The 22130-nt window shown below is 40.3% G+C and overlaps 1 protein-coding gene across 2 annotated transcripts in view; it reads right to left on the reverse strand.

Moving 5' to 3' along the window:
- LOC110492177 (metabotropic glutamate receptor 4) overlaps nt 1-22130 on the reverse strand; it is a 320316-nt gene that overhangs the window by 9404 nt on the left and 288782 nt on the right. For both annotated transcript variants that reach the window (XM_036947131.1, XM_036947132.1), the window contains 3 exons: nt 18996-19196; nt 10480-10616; nt 3861-4796 (listed from right to left, as the gene is read on the reverse strand). In XM_036947131.1, the coding sequence (XP_036803026.1) occupies nt 3861-4796; nt 10480-10616; nt 18996-19196 (1274 nt within the window). The remainder of the gene's footprint in view (nt 1-3860; nt 4797-10479; nt 10617-18995; nt 19197-22130) is intronic.

Raw genomic sequence — 22130 nt, forward strand, 5'->3', positions numbered from 1 at the left:
GGGATATATTTAAGGCTGTTTTGTGCTTTAAATGAGCATGTGTCATCTGCTTCCACAGTACAGTACAGAACATACTGTATTACACCTCTTTCCATTTTTGCTGCAGTGCTTCCCTATTTTTAAAACTTTGAAGAAACCATTGGATAGACCTTAAAGATGTTTTTTTTATTTAAAGAATACGTTATATTATTTGCTTTTTAAGCTTTATGTCATGTGTATGGCCATAGCAATGTAAACCCATGCTCTCCATTGTCTCTACATAGAAGTTAAACATCCCAGATTGGCAGAGCATGGCATATCGTCATGCATGATTAGCACTGTCCTGACAACCCTGCCAATCAGCTGCATTGTCCTCCTTATCAAACACAGAGGAGAGATTGGTGCTGTGCCACCCTCCTTTCAACCAGGAGACAATGACACAATTAACAGAGCCCTATCGCTACCTGCCAGTCTACTGCTGCCACCCACAATCTCCTAGGCTGACTCTACTCCTGCTGCCAGTCAAGCAGGAGCAGGGGCGAACTGGTCATCTAGCATTTTGTGCAAATGCCAGATGGGCTGGTCCATTTTTAGCCCAGTGGGCCTGTCTAATCTTTTTTTTTGCGCAAAATGTTAATGGGTTGGTGTGGGAGCCTCAAGCGGAAAACAAAGGGCTGGTATGGGGGCCTCAAGGGGAAAAAAGGACCGGTGTGGGGGCCTCAAGTGGAAAAAAAGACCGGTGTGGGGGCCTATGGTGTGGGGGCTTCAAGGGGGAAAAAATGAACAAGAGCCTTCTTATGTAACAAGACTCCTTCCATTTGATTGCAAGGTTATTCAATTAGAGCTAATTGTTCACAGGATTCAGAACTTATCTTTATAACAAAAATATCCACAGCAGGGGATCCAAAAGATATTTGCTATTTTTTTCTGTAGTTTTTACTCTGAGTTCCTGGAGAGTTTGGCACTTCAAATCCTCAAAAGATTGCCTTAAAATGTTAAAGGGAAGCAATGTATCCCTAATGTACATTGTACACACTAACCACAACTAATAAAAGGCAGGCTAGCATTTTTCCTAGTTAAATAACAAATAAAAATAAATAAAAATGTGCATCTCGTTCTGGAGGCAGCTCTGGTGAGTGGTCACTAGCTGGCACAGCCACAAAATCATAAAATCAGATTTTAAACCTAACCACACTGCTTTACCTAATGCCTAACCCGAACTTTAAATTAAGACCAAAAAGAAAAACAATACAGCAAATTCTGACTTTGCGGATGGCCTATCTAGCGGATATCCCTCAGTTCTGCCTCCAGGGCAATATTCATGACAATAAATGTCAACCTGCCAATATAACACAAACATGCTGCCAGTGCTAACTTCTGTGGGTGTACAAGATTGCAGGTCTCACTCTGATGAATCACATGTCTTATGCTCAGCCAAACTGTCCCCCCGGGGTGTATATGTTAACATGATTGTATGCTTTTCTTTGAAAATAACAGCAATTACCATGCAGCTCTCACCATCGTAAAGATGGCCACGGTTTGCTTTGTCTTGCCAAATGACCTTCCTAAACAGCTTACCTCAGTAATTGGACTATTACTGTAGGGACATTCAATGGCTGCTTTGTTTCCTACAGCGATAGTCCTAAATACAGACAGTACATTTATGATACCCAACAAAGACCGAATAAAAAATATGAGCTAGTACACACCAAGAGAAAATGATTGTATGTACAGTCGTGGACAAAAGTTTTGAGAATGACAAATATTAATTTTCACAAAGTCTGCCGCCTCAGTTTGTAAGATCACAATTTGCATATACTCCAGAATGTTATAAAGAGTGATCAGATGAATTGCAATTAACTCCAAAGTCCCTATTTGCCATGCAAATGAACTGCATCCCCAAAAAACATTTCCACTGCATTTCAGCCCTGCCACAAAAAGAGTGATTCTCTCATTAACACAGGTGTGAGTGTTGACGAGGACAAGGCTGGAGATCACTCTGTCATGCTGATTGAGTTCAAATAACAGACTGGAAGCTTCAAAATGAGGGTGGTGCTTAGAATCATTGTTCTTCCTCTATCAACCATGATCACCTGCAAGGAAACACGTGCCATCATCATTTTTTTGCACAAAAAGGGCTTCACAGGCATGGATATTGCTGCCAATAAGATTGCACCTAAATCAACCATTTATTGGATCATCAAGAACTTCAAGGAGAGCGGTTCAATTGTTGTGAAGAAGGCTTCAGGGCACCCAGGAAAGTCCAGAAAGCGCCAGGATCATCTCCTAAAGTTGATTCAGCTGTGGGATAGGGGCACCACCAGTGCAGAGCTTGCTCAGGAATGGCAGCAGGCAGGTGTGAGTGCATCTGCACGCACAGTGAGGCAAAGACTTTTGGAGGATGGCCTGGTGTCAAGAAGGGCAGCAAAGAAGCCACTTCTCTCCAGGAAAAACATCAGGGACAGACTGATATTCTGCAAAAGGTACAGGGATTGGACTGCTGAGGACTGGGGTAAAGTCATTTTCTCTGATGAATCCCCTTTCCGATTGTTTGGGGCATCCGGAAAAAAGCTTGTCCGGAGAAGACAAGGTGAATGCTACCATGAGTCCTGTGTCATGCCAACATTAAAGCATCCTGAGACCATTCATGTGTGGGGTTGCTTCTCAGCCAAGGGAGTGGGCTCACTCACAATTCTGCCTAAGAACACAGGCATGAATAAAGAATGGTACCAACACATCCTCCGAGAGCAACTTCTCCCAACCATCCAGGAACAGTTTGGTGACGAACAATGCCTTTTCCAGCATGATGGAGCACCTTACCATAAGGCAAAAGTGATAACTAAGTGGCTCAGGGAACAAAACATCGACATTTTGAGTCCATGGCCAGGAAACTCCCCCAGACCTTAATCCAATTGAGAACTTGTGGTCAATCCTCAAGAGGCGGTTGGACAAACAAAACCCCACAAATTCTGACAAACTCCAAGCATTGATTATGCAAGAATGGGCTGCCATCTGTCAGGATGTGGCCCAGAAGTTAATTGACAGCAGATGGCTGAGGTCTTGAAAAAGAAGGGTCAACACTGCAAATATTGACTCTTTGAATCAACTTCATGTAATTGTCAATAAAAGCCTTTGACACTTATGAAATGCTTGTAATTATACTTCAGTATTCCATAGTAACATCTGACAAAAATATCTTAAGACACTGAAGCAGCAAACTTTGTAAAAATTAATATTTGTGTAATTCTCAAAACTTTTGGCCACGACTGTAGAGGTGCTGACTAACTTCGAATAAACTATAAGCTATAAAAAAAAATACATTCAGGGTCAGACCCTGAAGATGGCACAGGGATCCCGAAACGTTGGTGATTTACCCCAAAAAAGACTGGGAGTTTATATATAGATTGGGCGACTCTTTATTTTTAGAACCCAATGGAGAGCGAAATTAAATTGTACACATTATGCATAATATCAAAACCTATGAATGTGTATTATTTTTCGAGACACGGGGGTTGTAGACCAGTTTTGCTCTTTTCTAGGAGGATCACATGCATTTTTTCGCCCTTTCTGTGATTAGCTTCAATGGCATTTGCTCTTGGACAGATTTCACAAATCCTCGGCATACACGAGTGAATTTAATTTGCTTGTCGTGGTGCTCGCTACTTACAAACTAGTTTTACAAGCTAGTTCAATCGGCCAACATTGGAAAATTCCTCAAAACAGGATCGTTCGTATAAGTAATGGCTGTCAAGGATAACTAACTATCATAATATAAGTCAAGTTCATCAACAAAACATTTCAAATTGGATGATTATGAATTAATAGGTAATGCATTTAAAAGCATCATTACCAAGAGTAAAATTGTTAAAGTAAACATTCACCTTTTCTGTTGAGTGTGAAGTCCCAAAGAAGATGGGTATGAAAGCTAGCCAGACGATACAGGTGGTGTACATGGTGAAGCCGATGGGCTTGGCCTCATTGAAGGTCTCTGGCACCCCCCGGGTCTTGATGGCATACACTGTACAGGTGACCATGAGCAGCATGCTGAAGCCAAGCAGGCAGATCAGTGAAAGGTCTGAGATGTCACATTTGAGCACGCCACGGGACATGTCCGGGTTGGACGTGCGCTGGTCCTCATAGTCGATGATAGCCTGAGATGGGTCCACACCGAACCAGATGCACACCCCCAGGAGCTGCACTGAGATCAGGCTGAAGGTGATAACCAGCTGGGAGGCTGGGGAGATGAACCTGGGGGCGCTCACTGACATCTTGCCCTGCTCAAAGATGCGATAGATACGGTTGGTCTTGGTGAGCAGCGCTGCATAGCTAATACTCATTCCCAGACCTAGGAAGATCCGTCGGAGGGAACAGATTCCAACGTCAGGCGCTGAGATCATGAGGAAAGTGGTGGCGTAGCACAGGAAGATGCCCGTCAACAGCACATAGCTGAGTTCGCGCCCTGACGCCTTCACAATGGGGGTGTCATTGTAGCGGATGAAGGTGGCCACCACAAACATGGTGGCCATGATGCCCAGCACAGCGATGAGGACGGGGATGACGGCCCAGGGGGAGCTCCACTCCAGCTTGATGATCGGGATGGCCTCACAGGCGGTGTGATTCTCGTTGGGCCGCAGGTCAAAGCGGCACATCTTACAGCTGTAGGTGTCGGCCTGGTACTGGTAGCCATCACAGCGCTCACAGTGCCAACAGCAGGGGACACCCTTCACTGTTTTTTTCCTCTCCCCAGGATGACAGGGCTGACTGCAGATAGACTGGGGTACCTGCCATGTCCCACCAGGCCACCGCATCTCCTTAGTCTGGTGGAGAGAAGGGGAAGGAGTGGAGGAGTTATCTCTCTGTCTGTGACTGTTATAGTGTAATTTATGAAAGCATATTTTCCTTGAATATGCCTAATTAAATTTGATTAACATTTGCACTTATCAAAAAATTATATTACGCAAATAAAACAGTCATTAACCCTTTAACTGGTACCCCAAAAATATTTATAAAAAAAATAAAAGAATTGTTTGCATGACTTAAACCAGCCGGTTGAGCTGCCCAATTAGAGTAAACACATTTTGCATTGGAATTTGCATCGACTTTTTAAATCATCTAAAAAATTATACAGGAATTTACATTGCTTCATTTACTTAAAATGGAAGATAGGCCTAGTTAAATGAGAAATTATATCAAATATTAATAAAATATGACACATTTGTTTGTCAAATGCATGTAAATGAATACATTTACAGTTTATATGCTTAGATTACCAGTAGATTTACATGTCCTGAATAATATTGTGAAACATATTGAAGATAAGAGCCAGAGAGGGAATACTGATATGGATTTGAAAGGATTTTTGTATTTGCACAGATAAAAAATTCCCATAACAATATTTCTCCATTGTCCATTATCACTAGCTTTGACTTAATAGCATTCCTTTAATGGGTAACTCGACCGCCTGGTAGAGCATCTTTTTCAAGATTTACTAAAATTATAAAACAACAACATATTAGTAATTATATCATTCTGAAATGATTTTAGAGGTCAACAACATTTTAAAACGTAATTTCCCATTTGATGCACAATTGGTAAAACATTTTTGGGGGTAATGAGGTTTGGTTTTGCTCACGTTCACTTCCTGGTTTTCAACGGACTTTGAATACGTGTTTAAAAATATATGGGAATCCGATAATGGCATACTAAATGACAGTGGTTGAGATGATAAAATATGCCAAACAAAAATCATATGTTTATTTTCATTTAAAATGGATTTGCCAAAATGATCTCATACAAAAACGGAAAAATGGCTTGTTTTTTATTGGTCTCGTTTTCCCATATAAACCAAAAAAATAAAAAACAATTGGGTGTGAAATGTCTGTCCTTGGCCAAGTGCCCAGCCAACACTTCCTGTCCCTTCAAAATAAGGGAAAGGGAAAAGGGGATACTTAGTCAGTTGTACAACTGAATGCATTCAACTGAAATGTGTTTTCCGCATTTAACCCAACCCCTCTGAATCAGAGAGGTGGGGCTGCCTTAATTGACATATACATCATCGGCGCCCAGGGAACAGTGGGTTAACTGCCTTGCACAGGGGCAGAACGACAGAATAGTTCATCCTTCTAACTTACAGTAATTCTATTCATCTGCTATCTATAATGGAACAAACATTTTAACACAACATGTATGTAAAGTGTTGGTCCCATGTTTCATGAGCTGAAATAAAAGATGTCCGAAATTTTCCATGCGCACAAAAAGCTTAGATTTGTTTACATCCCTGTTGGTGAGCATTTCTCCTTTGCCAACATAATACATCCACATGGCAGGGGTGGCATATCGATAAGCTGATTAAACTGTATGACCATTACACAGGTGCACATTGTGCTGGGGACAATAAAAGGCCACTCTAAAGTGTGCAGTTTTGTCACACAGCACAATGCCACAGATGTCTCAAGTTTTGAGGGAGCATGCAATTGGCATGCTGATTGCAGGAATGTCGACCAGAGCTGCTGCCAGAGAATTTAATGTTAATTTCTCTACCATAAGCCGCTCCAACGTTGATTTATAGAATTTGGCAGTATGTCCAACTAGACTAAAAACCACATGTAACCACACCAGCCCAGGACCTCCACATCCGGCTTCTTCACCTGCGGAATCGTCCGAGACCAGCCATCCAGACAGCTAATGAAACTGAGGAGTATTTCTGTCTCTAATAAATCCCTTTTGTGGGGAAAAAAACTCCTCCTGATTGGCTGGGCCTGGCTCCCCAGTGGGTGGGCCTGGCTCCCAAGTGGGTGGGCCTATGCCCTCCTAGGCCCACCCATGGCTGCGTCCCTGCCCAGTCATAGAAATCCATAGATCAGGGCCTAATGAATTTATTTCAATTGACTGATTTCCTTATATGAACTGTAACTCAGTAAAATCTTGAAATTGTTGCATGTTGTGTTTATATTTTTGTTCAGTATATTAAGAAATGTATTACTTCATCCATTATTGCAAGATAAATGGATATTTCTCCATTTCTATTTTAGATTTAAGATAAGATAGTCACAAAAATGATAGTGTTTATTGACCCATTAATGACTAGCTGAAGAGCTGTCACTTCAGAATGAGGGGTGCTGTAGCTCTGCTGGTGTTGCTGTTCTGTCTGTCGAGGGCATGAGCTCAGGAAAGGAGGAGAGTGGAGGGGTCAGAGAATGACATCATTCAACAGAGTGACAATGATGAGGTAGAGAACGGGGTGAGCAATTCAGATTAAGAGCCAAAGGCTGGTCAGGCCACCACACACACACACTTGCAGTACAGATGTAGGATCTTAATTTAAATATCATTTTGCAGGATAACTGTCCTGAATTAACAACTTGAGGTTTAAAAAGGCTTCTGAAGTTTGTAATTTCCCCTTTGAAATTTCTGACATGATTTTCCCTTACGAAAAATGTATCACACCCTACAAACATGTCCATTAATTATAATACACATAATAATTCACATTTCCTGTTGGATTTCTTGTTGGTTTCCTGCTGTAGCAAACAGTATCAAATTAAGATCTGTAGCTAACTTGATTATTTTTTGTAAAAAGCTGAGGTATGGGCCTGTAGAAATGTTATCACTCTCAAATTCATAGACAGAGGTATGGATGCAAGGACTGACCCTTCATGATATCAAAATTATAGTTTTAACCATGTTGAGTGTTTGTTTACATTTACAGTCTTTACAAACATTGGTGTAAAACAGGCTTTTATTTGGGGTTCTGATGGGGTATGACAGTTGAACTAAGCTCATAAGGCATTTATAAGTTATATTCTTTAAGAATCAATGGGTATATATAATTCATGTCTAAGTATGATTGAGTACATGGCAGGCAGGCAGGGAGGGGAAGGGAGCGGGGGAGAGGAGTCTACTGCAGGTGTGTGTGTTGTGGCCTTGCCAGTCAGTTGTGGGCCGTCTCTGTTTCCTCAGGCCTTTGTCTCTTAATCTGAATCGCTCACCCTGCTCTCTACCTCTTCATTGTCACTCTGTTGAATGATGTAATTCTCTGACCCCTCCACTCTCCTCCTTTCCTGAGCTCATGCCCTCGACAGACAGAACAGCAACACCAGCAGAGCTACAGCACCCCCCATTCTGAAGTGACAGCTCTTCAGAAATTATGTAGTCTACTATGTTCAGATTACCAATGGTTAACTAGGGATCTAGGATATATCAGTAAGCTAACCATTTACATTAACAGCAGTTCATTAATAGGTCAATACAACAATACTTTTTGTTACTATTTTATAATTTTTAATCTAAAATAGAAATGGAGAAATATCACTATATTGGTATTAATGAATTATGAATGATTATGAATATGAATTAATAGCTATTAATATATAACTTAATAGATAGTAAATTGAATATAATTAATATAATTAATTTAGGGTAAACTCCTATTTTGAAAGGACAGGAAGTGTTGGCTGTGCATTAGGTCAATGACCGGCATTCAGGAATACAATTGGCCAAAATGTAGATGACCCACTCGGTTGAGCTGCCTGTTAAAGTTAACACAAATCACATAGTGTGGCCGCAACTATCTTGTTTATGTTGTTGCATATTAAAAAGGAATATTACATATGCATGAGGGCACAATTCAATTAACTTTTAGTGGATTAGAATAAATCCAAACACAAGGGGGCGGGATGAAAGACATCTGTTTTTAAGGACCATTTAAAAAAACACCATCTAACAAGACGACTACACCAATATGGAGTTGGTCCCCCCTTTGCTGCTATAACAGCCTCCACTTTTCTGGGAAGGCTTTCCGCTAGATGTTGGAACATTGCTGCCGGGGATTTGCTTCCATTCAGCCACAAGTGCATTAGTGAGGTTGTGCATTGATGTTGGGTGATTAGGCCTGGCTCACAGTCAGTGTTCCAATTCATCCCAAAGGTAATTGATGGGGTTGAGGTCAGAGCTCTGTGCAGGCCAGTCAAGTTCTTCCACAACGATCTCAACAAACCATTTCTGCAAAGAATCGTCTAGAATGTCATTGTATACTGCAGAGTTAAGGTTTCACTTCACTGGCACTAAGGGGCCTTGCCCAAACCATGAGAAAGAGTTCCAAACCATTATTCCTCCACCACTAAACGTTACAGTTGGCACTATGCATTGGGGCAGGTAGCGTTCTCTCCTGGCATCCACCAAGATTCATCCGTCGGACTGCCAGATGGTGAAGTGTGATTCATCACTCCAGAAAACACGTTTCCACTGCTCCAGAGTCCAATGGTGGCGAGCCTTACACCACTCCAGCCGATGCTTAGCATTGTGCATGGTGATCTTAGGCTTGTGTGCGGCTGCTCAGCCATGGAATCCCATTTCATGAAGCTCCCAACAAACGGTTCTTGTGCTGACGTTGCCTCCAGAAGGAGTTTGGAACTCGGTAGTGAGTGTTGCAAACGAGGACAGATGATTTTTAAGCGATTCAGCACTCGGCGGTCCCATTCTGTGAGCTTGTGTGGCCTACCACTTCGAGGCTGAGCTGTTGTTGCTCCTAGATGTTTCCACTTTACAATAACAGCACTTACAGTTGACCGGGGCAGCTCTAGCAGGGCAGAAATTTGACAAACCGACTTGTTGGAAAGGTGGTATCCTATGACGGTGCCAGGTTGAAAGTCACTGAGCTCTTCAGAAATGCCATTCTACTGCCAATGTTGGCTATGGAGGTTGCATGGCCGTGTGATCGATTTTACACCCCTGTCAGCAACGGGTGTGGCTGAAATAGCCGAATCCACTCATTTGAAGGGGTGTCCACATGCTTTTGCATATAGTGTAACTCAGCAGGAAACTACATATTGTATCTGTCCTCTTCTCAGCCACATAAGCCTTGCTTAAAAGGCACTTTCCACCTAATTAGGTAGAACGAGCAAATGTTGTAATATGGTAAGGCTTACATAATGACCTTGTCGTTTTGCCATTATTTTGTTTATTATCATATGTTTTGGATGCCTGCTGTTTACCTGAAATGGCCTGGTTTAGAATCTGAATCAGCTACGTAAACAGTCTCTGAATGGCAACATGGTTGTTAGCATTTTGTGAATATTACTATCGCTACCCCTGGGCCTGCATTTCACAACAGCTAGGGGGGGGGGGGGGGGGGGGGGATCTATGAAAATGATAAAACTGGATTGGGTGTGCAACAGTAACCCCACAGCCGGCCCCTGATATCTACTGCCCTATTGTGATATAGATAAATCCCAGGTCCTGAATGACTTTGATGGTAAAGCAACCCAACTCAAGGCAAGGTGCATGGACTGCTATGGATACAGTAATGAATAATGCATTAATTTCATGGTTTAATAAGACATGTTTTTAGCCACTGCATATTTTTTCACCTAAAAATATGATGTACTGTATAAACCTTCACAGACTCTATTTCTAACTGCATATGTTATTTACTTGGATTCACATTACTGAATGTATCATGCAATAAACAAGTGGAAGTCATAATGAGAGAAATAGCCATACTTCTAAATGGAGCTGGTCTGCCCAGTGGCCAATGATCTTGTATTCTGTGGTGTTGTGTTTCATCTGGTACTGATAGATCTCATAGCGACCAGGGGCATCTCCGTTCACATTGAAGATCACTGGAGTGCCCGCAATTCCTGAAGAAAAATTAAAAGGGACATTTTTGTTAAAAAAAAAAATCCACATTCTTTGTACACAAAATGAAACTATAACAACCTTGGTATGAACATCCACATGTACAGTATAGTTATTAAACATTTCATAAGAATCACTGGAGGGTAAAGGGTCATTTCATTATCTGAAATTATGTAATAAAGTATTTGTTAATTCATAAAAGCTGTAGTACGAAAATATTTTCTTGGTCTTTTTGTCCATCATACGCTATATGTGAATAGCGTTACATGAGGTCTAAGCGGTTGGGGTATGAGTTCTCTACCATACTGTTATAAATGAGGGGAGTAAAATGGATGCTGACAGCCATGTGGGACTTCTCCCCTGGGTGTCGGACCACAGCTCATGTCTGTGCCCAATCGCATATGATTTCACTCTCTTTTATTCTGCCTGTTGTTTTGTTACACATTGCCCCCAAAGTCCCCTCAGAGCGCTGTCTAATGACAGCATGGGGCCTGATTTACTACCCCCCCCCCCCCACACACACACACCTCTTCCTCTCTGTGTGTTCTTGCCTGGTCCTGGACCTGAGCAGGCTCACAAACCCCTCACTGTGTCAAATGAGGGGTGTGGGGATCCTGTGATTTTCTGTTGGGAGCCGAGTAGAGCACCGCAGCCAGCTGCCCCATAGAGAATGTGGCTGTGGATAGATGCGGATAAAGAGAGAAGGCCTAGAGAGGATCTCTCTTTCTTTCTCTTTCATTCTCTCTCTCCTCCCCACATCACATCCCTTTAAAATATGGTTGCAGCTCACTTTGGTGGCACTTGACATCACACACTTCAAAGCAATACACATAGGTGTGCTTGCAAGTCAGGTCTCAGATCTCAGCTGTGAAGGTTAGTGGATAAGAAAGCTTAGATTTTAAAAGGAGATTCGAAATACAAGATGGTTCATTTTAGTGCTGACTTCCTGTTTAAATGTAATATGGGCCTAGGATTGATAGTGGATGTTTTTTTGTGCTTCAGAACATCATATAAATATCCCTTATGGGGAACATCAGTCAAACGTTTTCTCTGTAGCTAAGCATATTATCTAATCTATAGGGAATGAGTTCTCATAGAAGAGTTGGTCATCCCACTTTCAAAGAGATACACGCACATTGAACACATCCAGTTTATAATCATGTTTCATGATCGCCAAGAATTTGACCTGTACATTCGCTGTGCTCCACCTCACTATCTACTCAAATCAAAAGGTATCCGTCTCTCTATAGCTAAAGAGAATAGCTTCTAAGGGGCAATGTCCACAAGTGAAAAGGTGTCATCCATGAAGAGCAGATCAAAAGGCCAATATTCTCAGTTTGCAAACTTAAGTTGTTATATGTGGTGAGTTATGAGAATGCCTTGCTGCCTCCACTGTACACATTTTTCATGAAAAGAAAACTACTCTAATTGTATTCATATACAAGTCACTTTAATTTCGATGAAGTACTGTGTGAGTCATTGAAAATATATGAATTAGAAAGGTTTATCCAGTGCCAGATAAAATTGCCAACCTTGAGATAGACTGGCACTGGCACACTTTACCTCTTCAAGAGGCTTCCATGGGCAAGACTTCCAAGACTTTTAGGGAGACAACTTTCTACATAATTTTATTGCTCTACTGTAGTTTTGTCAAAGTCTTCTCTTATTGAATGTGTGAAAACTGGCATCAAATGGTTGAATTCTGAGGCAATAGTCTATAGCAGGGGTACTCAGCTCTTACCCTATGAGGTCCAGAGCATGCTGTTTTTTTGTTCGACCTGATAATTAATTGCACACATCTGGTGTCCCAGGTCTAAATCTGTCCCTGTTCAGAGGTGAACAATGAAGAAATGCAGTGGCACTGGCTTCGAGGTACAGAGTTGAGTTTGAGGGGTCTATAGGGTCTACAGCCTTGTAAAATACTGTCCAGTCAGCTGAAACACGTTTTGTTTTCAACACTGTTCGTTCTTAAGAACCAATGATGTTAACCCTACTATTGGCTGACTCTTTGAAAGTAATTAGAAGTATAACAAGTCTGTTAAGTACAACTATGTAATATTAGAATAATTTGAGTTGCCTACATTATGTAAATATGACATATATTGTACTGAATAATAAGGTTAGACGTAAAAATAGTATCCATAAATACATCTCATGGTGATGGTTGAGTGTCTTGTGGATTTGTTTTTATATACTCTACATACTGGTACTGTATGTGATATACATATTCAAGGTTTTTCAAGGGGTTATTCTTCCATGAGTCTGACTCTGAACATAAAAAAAAATGAATTTCAGAACAGCTGCTGAAAACCCGTAAGGTAAGGGCTGTACTGTATGCACAGTGGTTTACCCTACGGTCTTAAGTGACCTGCATTCAAACCACAAATCCATAATCATATCTGGGGTTCAATCACAGAGAAAAAACACACTTAAAGTACATGGAGCACATGTAAAACAAACAAACACACATATATATATATAATAGTGGCTGAGGGGGGGGGGGGGGGGGGTGTTTTGTGGAGTTGTTACATATATATGATTATACTGTATCTGTAACAACCCCCCCCCCCCCAGCCACTGTTAGTGCTGTAGTCTCCTCAACCAAACTAGCAGTGAAGATTCACAACTATCACAATCTTCTACATTTCCCTGTAAATGCTAAAGAAGGCTTGGTGACAATGACACGCTGTAATTTACAACCACTTTAAATGGAGGCCCAGCCTTTTTTGGTTATTAGTCAGCCAATGCTGTGGTTGATTGTCCTGTCAGCCTCTCCCTGTTATTTCTTTGTGACACCGAACTCGCAAAAGGAGGCTGCATTGAATTCCAAGCTGTATTTTACCCTACCCTCGCAGTTTGTCATGGCATGTAATTTTGTTAGTTGCCTGGCAGGGAGGATGGCATTTGGCGTTTATGCTTCCCCACTCTGTAATTCAAATTTCATATGCAGGCAGTTGCAACAATTAACTGGCTTTACAAATCAGCAAGTTCATATGTGCCAGGTCCCTCTTGACTTGAAGGTTTGCTTATGGCTACTCACTGAGGAAAGTATCCATTGTTTGTTGAAGAATGCAGAAGTACACTGTATTTTTCTAGCTGAACTAACAATCTCAGCTATCCTACAATCACAAAAATGTTAACAGTTCTATGCTTTTAATTACAGCAAAGCCGCTGGGTTTCAATGTAATGGATATGGGTATTTGGAGCTTTTTATCTCTAATCTCGCTTTCTTTGAACCAAGGGAATTCACGATGTAAGCTATGCTATCCCCCGAATATGATACAATTTAGCCAGTGCAGCAGAAGCATTGTTTCTGAAAAAATAGATAATATGGTGGTAGGACTAACATCAACAAGAACCAACCTCCTCAACAATATCAGGAATGGCCTCCTTTCCTCTAGTCAGCATGGGTGTTTCCAGATCCCAGACAGAATGGACTGGGATCATGTTAACACTTGTTATCCATAAAATCTTTTCAATTGTAAATTCTAATGTACAGTAAGACTATTAAAGGCAATACATCCTTCCGGTAATGTGTTTTTGTCATTGATTTTTAGTTCATCTTAGGTCTAACCGCAATACTTTTGAGTTGTATTATTGAGAAGTCTTCCAGTAATGCAAGTAAAGGTCATTGTCGTGGTGGTTCCCGGTGAATGAATATTTACATAATCTACACAAGGTATCAACAAAATGAACAGACTCTCAAAATACAGGTTTGAATCTAAATCAAAAACCTAAGCCTAAATCAGGCCTACCTTGCCAAACCAAAAATAGCAAGTTGGGGTATAACAGGCAAGGGACAGCCTCCCCACACAGCTCACATACCAGAGCTAGAAGATAATTCCCCAGTTCACAGGTTGAATGAACAGGTACTGTACCTTTATACCTGCGGCCACTCCCTATGGACCATACCATTAACCATGGAGCTCTTTACCCAAATATGACATATTAAATAATGTAACAGACATCTTCATTATACCCACATTTACATTTGCCATTTAAATAAACATCTAAAACATTCCTGCTTATCCTCAAAGCGGAAACACTTTCCATTCATGAATACACATTTAACAGCAAAAGTTCTGCAGGCCAGCAGGAGGCAAAACATATGACTTATGGAGCCGTGCACCCACCCATTACACACAGACATGAGACAAGAGATGTAGTTCCGAGATACGCAGACTTCAGACACAGGACACGTTACAGTAAGGAAATAAACAAACGTATTTCTCGTCAGTGTAGAAAGTGTTCATGTGCACCGGAACATCGCATCCAGCTTGGAGGATTGCAAAATTGTAAATTTCTGCATTTAAATAGGAAACTGAAACGCGTCACAATGCAACTCAAACAAACATTTCCCTGAGACATAATTAACCTTGCCTTGCGCATTGTAAGTACCCATGATACTGGCAAAAGAACAACAGTATATACCTTTAGAATACATTAATTACTAGATATATGGGGAAATATGAATACGCTAAACAATTTCTAAGGGGAATTAAATAACGCACTTTCATGACGAGAGCTACTGAGTCAGCTTCGTCACAGGAATTCAAGTCTTTTTCTATAGGGAGTGCTACTGCTAGGTTGGAAAAGGTGGTAGGGGTAGGCTGGATGTCAAAAGAGGGGTAAAGGGAGATTAATTTAGAGTCTATTGACGAAGGCTGCCCTGTTGTCTTATATTTTGCAGATAAACAATTCCCTTCAAAGCTAAATTAGGTAGATAAAGTTAAGTCAGTGAGACTGATTGATTTAAATGAGACTGCGTGATTCAGATTTTGTGACTAATGATGCGCCCTCTCCTTCAGTGTTGAACTAAGCATGTAACTGTGTTGACAGTCATTGATCTACAAGTCATTTAGCAGGCTGAACAACCCCAGCGAAGATCAGTAGCCTACTCACTGTGCCCAGCAACACGAGGTAGGCGGCCTGTTTCTGCTCTCAGTCGCACGTCAGAATTAGACAATCATCCATGTTTCTCAAATTTGCCCCAAAGATCAAATGTGAAAGTGTATAAGGTGAAGTTTAGGCATTAGCTCCACATTTTTAAGGTTAGAGTTAAGTTCAGGCATGAACTTTGAATTCTTAAAGGGATACCTTGGGATTTTGGCAAAGAAGCCCTTTATCTACTTCCCTAGAGTCAGATGAACTTGTGGATACCATTTGTATGTGTGTGTTCAGTATGGAGGAAGTTAGGGGTCGTTTCCCCGAAGTACCCCTGATAAGGAAATGTGCCCGCGCTACAGACGGCTATATCGTTTCGCTAAGACTGTGCAAATCTGTCATCAAGGCAAAGGATGGATATTTTGAAATCTCTCAAATATAAAATATGTTTTGATTTGTTTAACACTTTTTTGGTTACTACATGATTCCATATGTGTTACTTCATAAATGTGATGTCTTCATTATTATTCTACAATGTAGAAAATTGTAAAAAATAAAGAAAAACCCTTGAATGAGTAGGAGTGTATAAACATTTGACTGGTACAGTAGATACAGTGCATTCAGAAAATATTCAGACCCCTTGACTTTGGTACGTTACAGCCTTATTCTGAAATGGATTACATTCATTTATATTCTTCATCAATTTACACACAATACCCCATAATAAGACATTTTTGCAAATATATTAAAAATAAAAAACTGAAATACCTTAGTTACATAAGTATTCAGACCCTTTGCTAAGAGATTCGAAATTGAGCTCAGGTGCATCTTGTTTCCATTGATCATCCTTAAGATGTTTCTACAAATTGATTTGAATCCACCTGTGGTAAATTAAATTGATTGGACATGATTTGGAAACACACCTGTCTATATAAGGTCCCACATGTGACAGTGCATGTCAGAGCAAAAACCAAGCCATGAGGACAAAGGAATTGTCTGTAGAGCTCCGAGACAGGATTGTGTCGAGGCACAGATCTGGGGAAGGTACCAAAAAAATTCTGCAGCATTGAATGTCCCCTAGACAACAGTGGTCTCCATCATTCTTAAATGGAAGAAGCTTGGAACCACCAAGAATCTTCCTAGAGCTGGCCGTCCGGCCAAACTGAGCAATCGGGTGAGAAGGGCCTTGGTCAGGGAGGTGACCAGGAACCCGATGGTCACTCTGACAGAGCTCCAGAGTTCCGCTATGGAGATGGGAGAACATTCCAGAAGGACAACCATCTCTGCAGCACTCCACCAATCAGGCCTTTATGGTAGAGTGGTCAGAAGGAAGCCACTCCTCAGTAAAAGGCACATAACAGTCTGCTTGGAGTTTGCCAAAAGGCACCTAAAGGACTCTCAGACCATGAGAAACAAGATTCTCTGGTCTGATGAATCCAAGACTGTACTCTTTGGCCTAAATGCCAGGCGTCACATCTGGAGGAAACCTGGCACCATCCCTACGGAGAAGCATGGTGGTGGCAGCATCATGCTGTAGGAATCTTTTTCAGCGGCAAGGACTGGGAGACTAGTCAGGATCGAGGGAAAGATTAACCGAGCAAAGTAAAGAGACATCCTTGATGAAAACCTGCTCCAGAACACTCAGGACCTCAGACTAGGGAGAAAGGTTCACCTTCCAACAGGACAACGACCCTAAGTGCACAACCAAGACAACGCAGGAGTGGCTTCAGGACAAGTCTCTGAATGTCCTTGAGTGGCCCAGCCAGAGCCCGGACTTGAACCCGATCGAACATCTCTGAAGATACCTTAAAATAGCTGCGCAACGACGCTCCCCATCAAACCTGACAGAGCTTGTGAGCATCTGCAGAGAAGAATGGGAGAAACTCCTCAAATACAGATGTGCCAAGCGTGTAGCATCATACCCAAGAATACTCCAGGCTGTAATCGCTGCCAAAGGTGCTTCAACAAATTACTGAGTAAATGGTCTGAATACTGATGTAAATGTGATATTTCAGTTGTTGTATAGTATATATTTTTTAATTTGCTAACATTTCTAAAAACCTGTTTTTGCTTTGTCATTATGGGGTATTGTGTGTGAATTGATGAGGAAAAAAAGTGATTTAATTTTTTTTTAATAAGGCTGTAACGTAACAAAATGTGGAAAAAGTCAAGGGGTGTGAATACTTTCCGAATGCACTGTACGTATTGAACCATCTTGTAAGGGAATAATGCACATCCCTAGTTGGTATGCCTACTCATTATACACTCTCTTTGTCTCTTTTTGTGCAGAACATTATAAGCAGTGCATCAGAGCCCTATGATAAGCCGGCACTCCCATTATGCAGTTCAGCTTTTCTATTCTGCCCCTACAGCTCTCCCTTCTATTCTTCACCTGGATTGTGCCTTCCTCTAGGATCACACCACACCTCCATCCAAACAGGGCATTCATTACCATATAATTAGCTCTAAGAGAGGGTCTGAGTAGTCTGTGGGTGTCAGGATGCCCGTGTTGCATTAAGCCTGATTGCCTGAACTGTGTCACTCTGACATTCTGCTCACTTATAATTAGCAGCACCTTATTAGAACAGATGAAAGTGACATCAGACAGAGACCATACTCTAAAGTAGCCTAGCAGGCCAATGAGTCACAGTCACACGGTTGGTTATTAGGCAATCTGAGTTTGTCCTTCCTTGAAATTTCAACACGGATGAAGACTGGAGTTGCGGTTGTCACTTTGAGGTTTATAAAATGAGTATGACAGTGTTGGCGCCATTTTCTGTCAGAAAATGCAGCAATAATTAGCATTGCAACTTTTACAATTGACCTTTAATGGATCTACAAACTAATACTAACCAAGCTTTACATAGTTGTGGTTGACTGTAATCAAATGTCCACTTTCTCTTTTTTACCTTACACCACAACTGTAAGGTCTTTTTCTTTAAACATGTTCCATTAAAGCAGCACACTTGTATGTTTTCCCCACGTTTACTGCAGTATACTACAGTGTAGTGTACCCCCACTTCAAATGCTTCTCCGGCAACAGAGGTTCCATAAAAATGCAGATGAGTTCTCTGAACTGAGTAACAGTAAGCTTGTAATAATCGGTTTGTACACAAGCACTGCAGTCTGCTTTTGCTTTCATGTTTTCTTAACTGATTATTTAGGGAAGGCATTTTTCATGCTGCTCTCTGTTAGACTGGGGTATTTCAGTTGGCTGTAGAACCACGTTGTTTCTTTCATTACGGTTTGTTTTCAAAATAATTACACTCGTAAGACACATCATTCAAGGAAATGTGGTGGGAAGAACAAAGCTGGCGTTTCAAAGTCTGTTTCAATTGATAAAGCGGCTCTACAAATGTATAGTGTAAGGCTTTGTCTTACAGACAAGAGATGTAGGAAATGCTGATGCCTTTGCTAATGTGTTAATTTGTATAGTGTTTGTTTGTGTTTCTGCATCCTTGCATATGTTCACGGGTGTTTGCATTACAAAAACAAACCTGTAAAGTTGACGTTGCGAATGAACTTGAGCAACATGGTTCCATTGATGGTTTCCATTTTAGAGCAGAGGCCCACTTTCCCTGGACAGAGCTCCTTATGCATGTTGTGTAACGCGTGAGCCATGGCGTAAACGGCATCAACCACAAACTGGACCTTCCCCTCCTGCTCATAGGACGAGTCCTTCCCGATCCGCTCGTGGTCTAAAGGGACAACAAAATAAAAGCCACTGTTAAATTCAATCATTATACAGTAGCATAACCCTCATGTAATAACACCTAGTCCAAAGACAATAAACACACTTCTGTATTACAGTGAATATATCCCGTTGTCTGGTGTACAACTGAAATTATAGTTCCCTTGAGACTAAAAATATACATGTCTAACAAAAATATGTATTTTTGGATAGGCTCCTTTGATATAGAATGAAAACATGACCGACCGACAGGTCTTGTTCATCTGCTATGTTCTACTATTCATCAGAGGGTTGTTAGTCAAGGCAAGAGTATGTGTTGGAGGAGTGGAGGATGACTGGAAGACAGAGCAAGACAGGCTTAATCATTCTTTAGTATTAATGCAATTAGTTATGACAGGTGTATATTAATCATAGCCGAGGTTGTTTCAATGCTTGTTTCAATGGAAATGTGTTAATCACCAAGTAAGGTTTCAATTAACATCCTGGTCCCGCAATTAGCTGCTGCCTTGTCAGCGCGTTGGCATGGAGAGAGTGACAGTGGGACACTCCACTGGCCTTTAATCAGCTGGTCTTAGCTATTATTACAGCAGGAAAAAGAGAAGGAAAAATCATAACCACCAGCCAAGGTGGGGGCATTGGGTCTGACTGCTCTATATAAGTGAGTTGTGATTCCATACAGAGGCATGACTATTGTCTAGACTATATTATCAGTACGCTAGACCAGAGGTTTTAGCCATTGAGAGGAGTCTGATTAGAAAGATATTGGATGGAAAATGGTGAAAAATGCACAACATTTTTCTTGAAACTTCCAACATAGAAATGCTATCAAAAATAATTTACTGAAACTTGTTACAAATGATGGAGTCATCCATGATTCACCAAATTATATTTTGAAAGAGGAAGCAAAATATTTAAGCATTTGTTTTCTTTTCAGTCCATTTCCACTGTATTACTGTAAGGATTTTTTCCTAATAATAATAATACATGTAAAAGTTACACAATTACAGAAAGACCTGTGTGAAGGTCAACTTACAGAAGATGAACCTTTTGAGGCAATTAAATATTTTCAGTCTGGAAAAAAACAGGGCTTGATGGTATACCAGTAGAGGTATATCAGACCTTTTTTGATATACTCAAAGATCCATTATTAGTATGTTTTAATTACTCCTAAAAAATGATACTTTTAGGTACTCAACAAGAAGGTCTGATTTCATTACTTCTAAAACAGGACCCAGGTGGTAAGTATAAAGATCCAATCCATTAAAAAAACTGGAGGCCTCTTACACTTCAATGTTGTGATGCGAAAATCCTGGTGAAACACAGGCCTGGTCTTCATAGCAGATTTTGAAAAGATGTTTGATAAAGTACGACTAGAATGTATATATAAATGTCTGGGTTACTTTAATTTTGGTGAATCTCTTATACAATGGGTTAAAGTTATGTACAGGAACCCCAGATGTAAAATAGTAAATAATGATTACTTCTCAGAAAGTACTGAGCTTTTATGAGGAGTAAAACAAGGCTGTCCGTTGTCTCTATCGATTTATTACGGCCATTGAAATGCTAGCTATTAAAATTAGATCCAACAAGAACATCAAGGGGTTAGAAAACCAGGGAATAAGCACAATGTGTCAATGTATGCCGATGTCTCAAGTTTTTTCTTAAGTCCGCAATCTGATTCCCTGCACAGTCTCATTGAAGATCTTGATCACTTTTCTTGCCTCACTATGTATTGGATTGCTAAAAGACAGTGTTTACACTACCTTGTAGTTTACCAATAAAATAGGTGGATGGTGAAGTAGACATACATGGTGTTCACATCTAAAAAAAATATAAATGAACTTACCAGAATCAATTTCAATAGAAAGTTTGCAAAAATAGATAAGATTCTGCAACCATCGAGAGGTAAATCACAATGATTAACTTCTGGGTCCTATCACAGTTTACTTACTTACTAATGGCACTGCCTACTCCAAACAACTCATTTTTTAAATCATATGAGCAAAAAAATGTCATTTTATTTGGAATGCTAAGCCAGACAAAATGAATGAATGAATATGAGTTTATATTGCAGGGGGGGGTAAAATGATTCAATATTAAAGCTTTAAACATCTCAATAAAAGCTTCACTCATACATAAATTATACTTAAACCCAAAATGGTTCTCCAGTAGATCATTAAGAAAGGCTCATCCGTTGGTCAAAAATTGCCTTTTTGCCTTAATACAGATTACAACTTCTCATTTCCAATTAATTGAAAATTAAATGTTGTTTAAAGTATCGCCCTTTCTTAAACAAGCTATGCAAAGCTGTTTACAATTTCAGTTTTATCCTCCAGAAAAGATAGAACAAATATTAATACAAATGTTATGGTCAAAATAAAATATACTGATTAATATTTTAAAAAAAACGTTATTTATGCAAAAAATTTAACATTTGTATTATATTTATTAATTATATTATGAATATGAATATAAACAGTGGAGTTGTCACATGTGAAGCTATCGAAAATATATGGGAAATATCTGCTCAATCCAAAGTTATAACCAACAGATTGCAGCAATACCACAAAAGTGGAGGAGAGTGGAAAAGGGAGAAGTCAGGGAACTTGTTTGCCTGCCATATATTAAAGATACAATTGGATGAAAGGAATTGGCATAAATAGACAAATATACCAGTTTCATAAGGAGAACAAAAATGTAGACAGCTGCGCCATACAGGTTGCAAAATAAACAGGAAGAGATTTTCGATGTACCGATTCCATGAAACATGGTGTTATGAACTGGTACAAAAAAACACTTGATTCAAAACTTCAAGTTTTTAAATTAAAATTATTCTACAACATTTTTGACACTAACAGAATGCTATACAGTGGCAAGAAAAAGTATGTGAACCCTTTGGAATTACGTGGTTTTCTGCATAAATTGGTCATAACATTTGATC

Source organism: Oncorhynchus mykiss, chromosome 16, assembly GCF_013265735.2.
Source record: "Oncorhynchus mykiss isolate Arlee chromosome 16, USDA_OmykA_1.1, whole genome shotgun sequence".
In the NCBI taxonomy this organism is placed as follows: domain Eukaryota; kingdom Metazoa; phylum Chordata; class Actinopteri; order Salmoniformes; family Salmonidae; genus Oncorhynchus; species Oncorhynchus mykiss.